Genomic DNA, 1,594 nt, shown 5'->3' on the forward strand with positions numbered 1-1,594 from the left:
CCCTGTACCTGTGGATGGGAACCCGATTGGAAACGGGCTTTTCTTTGTTATGTTAATGAGGTCATCCCAGTGCAGGTGGGTCCTAACCCGAACCGTTTCTGAGTCATAACAGCAGCAGATCAGACACCCACAGGGGCGGGGAACAAGATGGACCATCTACAAGCCCAGGTACCGAGGGTTGCTGGAAGGTACTAGAAACTGAAACAGGCCAGGAAGGACTGGGGGTGTTCCTGTCAGGGCAGAGCGGGGAGAGAGCATGAGCGTGCCCTCCCCTCTGCACCCCCTCTCCAGGCGGTGCCTTGTGTCCGCTGTGCCAAGGGCCGAATGGGGTCAGGTGCCCTCTGGGAGCACACGGCAGAGCTCGGGGCGTGCTTGGGGCCGCTGGCAGAGGCTGCTACAGTTTTCCAATGTCTGAACAGGCCCCCTGACCCCAACCCTGGTCCTGGCCCTGAGGCTGGACCCTCATCATCCCTCCTCTATGCCCTACACGGGGCATCACAGGAACTTGGGGGACCCACGGGAACTGGAGGGGCTCCGTGGGCATTCAGAGGTCCCGGGGCACTGTGAGGGCTCCATGGGCACTAGGGGGACCCCACAAGTGCTGGAGGACTCCACGGGTGGTAGGAGGCCCCATGGGCATGGGGGGGCTCCACAGGCACTTGGGGGCTCCATGGACACTAGGGGGACCCCACAAGTGCTGGGGGACTCCATGGGCGGTAGGAGGCCCCATGGGCATGGGGGGGACTCCACAGGCACTTGGGGTCTCCATGGACACTAGGGGGACCCCACAGGTGCTGGTGGGCTCCATGCGCGGTAGTGGGCCCCATGGGCATGGGGGGGCTCCACAGGCACTTGGGGGCTCCATGGACACTAGGGGGACCCCACAGGTGCTGGTGGGCTCCATGGGCGGTAGGGGGCCCCATGGGCATGGGGGGGCCTGACTGGACACGGGAGCAGCAGGAGGGGTGGAATGCAGTGGTAGACACACTGGCCGTCACCAGAGTGGCGGGGCACACTGTGGGGGAGGCCTCCTGAGAGAGCTGTGGGCCCCCCTCCCCTTACTCTCCCCTCCCTTCCTCGCCCACCTTCAGGCTGTCGGCCATGATGACCACACTGGGGTCGGTCAGCGCGCTGAACAGCTGCTTGGTGGCACGCTTCTTCTCCTGCCGGTAGTTCTCCTTCCGTGCCTGCCCGAGCACCGCGGGGTCAGGGAGGAGCCTCTGGGTGGCCACCGGCTCTCACCACCTCACCACCCTCTGGAGGAGAAGCCCCTGCCAGCCCAGGGATGGGGACAGGCAGGGAGAGGAGGGTGCGGGGGTGTGGAGGCAGCTGTTGCCCCTCCGCATGGCAGGGGGGCTCACTGGCCCAGGCGCCCCCCGCCCCCACCCGGCGTCCTCACCTTGAGAGTTTCCTTCTTGGTGACCTTGGCCGTTGGGGACACACACTCCTTGTCCGACCCATTGCACAGCCTGTACTCTGCCTGCAAGAGTGTGCGGGGGGCGTCAGTGTAGGCCCAGGTTGGGGAAGGACTGCAGAGCAGAGACAGGCACCCCTCCCTGCCCGGCACCCCTGTTTAGGCTTACCACCACTTCCC

At 65.3% G+C, this 1,594-nt stretch overlaps 1 protein-coding gene across 1 annotated transcript in view; it reads right to left on the reverse strand.

Annotated features, from left to right (window-relative positions):
- Positions 1-1,594, reverse strand: part of OSBPL5 (oxysterol binding protein like 5) — a 44,077-nt gene that overhangs the window by 22,393 nt on the left and 20,090 nt on the right. Inside the window, exons 3-5 of the mRNA XM_012557639.1 lie at positions 1,400-1,480; positions 1,086-1,187; positions 757-941 (exon numbers count right to left, since the gene is read on the reverse strand). Of these exons, the coding sequence (XP_012413093.1) occupies positions 757-941; positions 1,086-1,187; positions 1,400-1,480 (368 nt within the window). The remainder of the gene's footprint in view (positions 1-756; positions 942-1,085; positions 1,188-1,399; positions 1,481-1,594) is intronic.

The sequence above is a fragment of the Trichechus manatus genome, unplaced genomic scaffold (assembly GCF_000243295.1).
Source record: "Trichechus manatus latirostris isolate Lorelei unplaced genomic scaffold, TriManLat1.0 scaffold00113, whole genome shotgun sequence".
In the NCBI taxonomy this organism is placed as follows: Eukaryota; Metazoa; Chordata; class Mammalia; order Sirenia; family Trichechidae; genus Trichechus; species Trichechus manatus.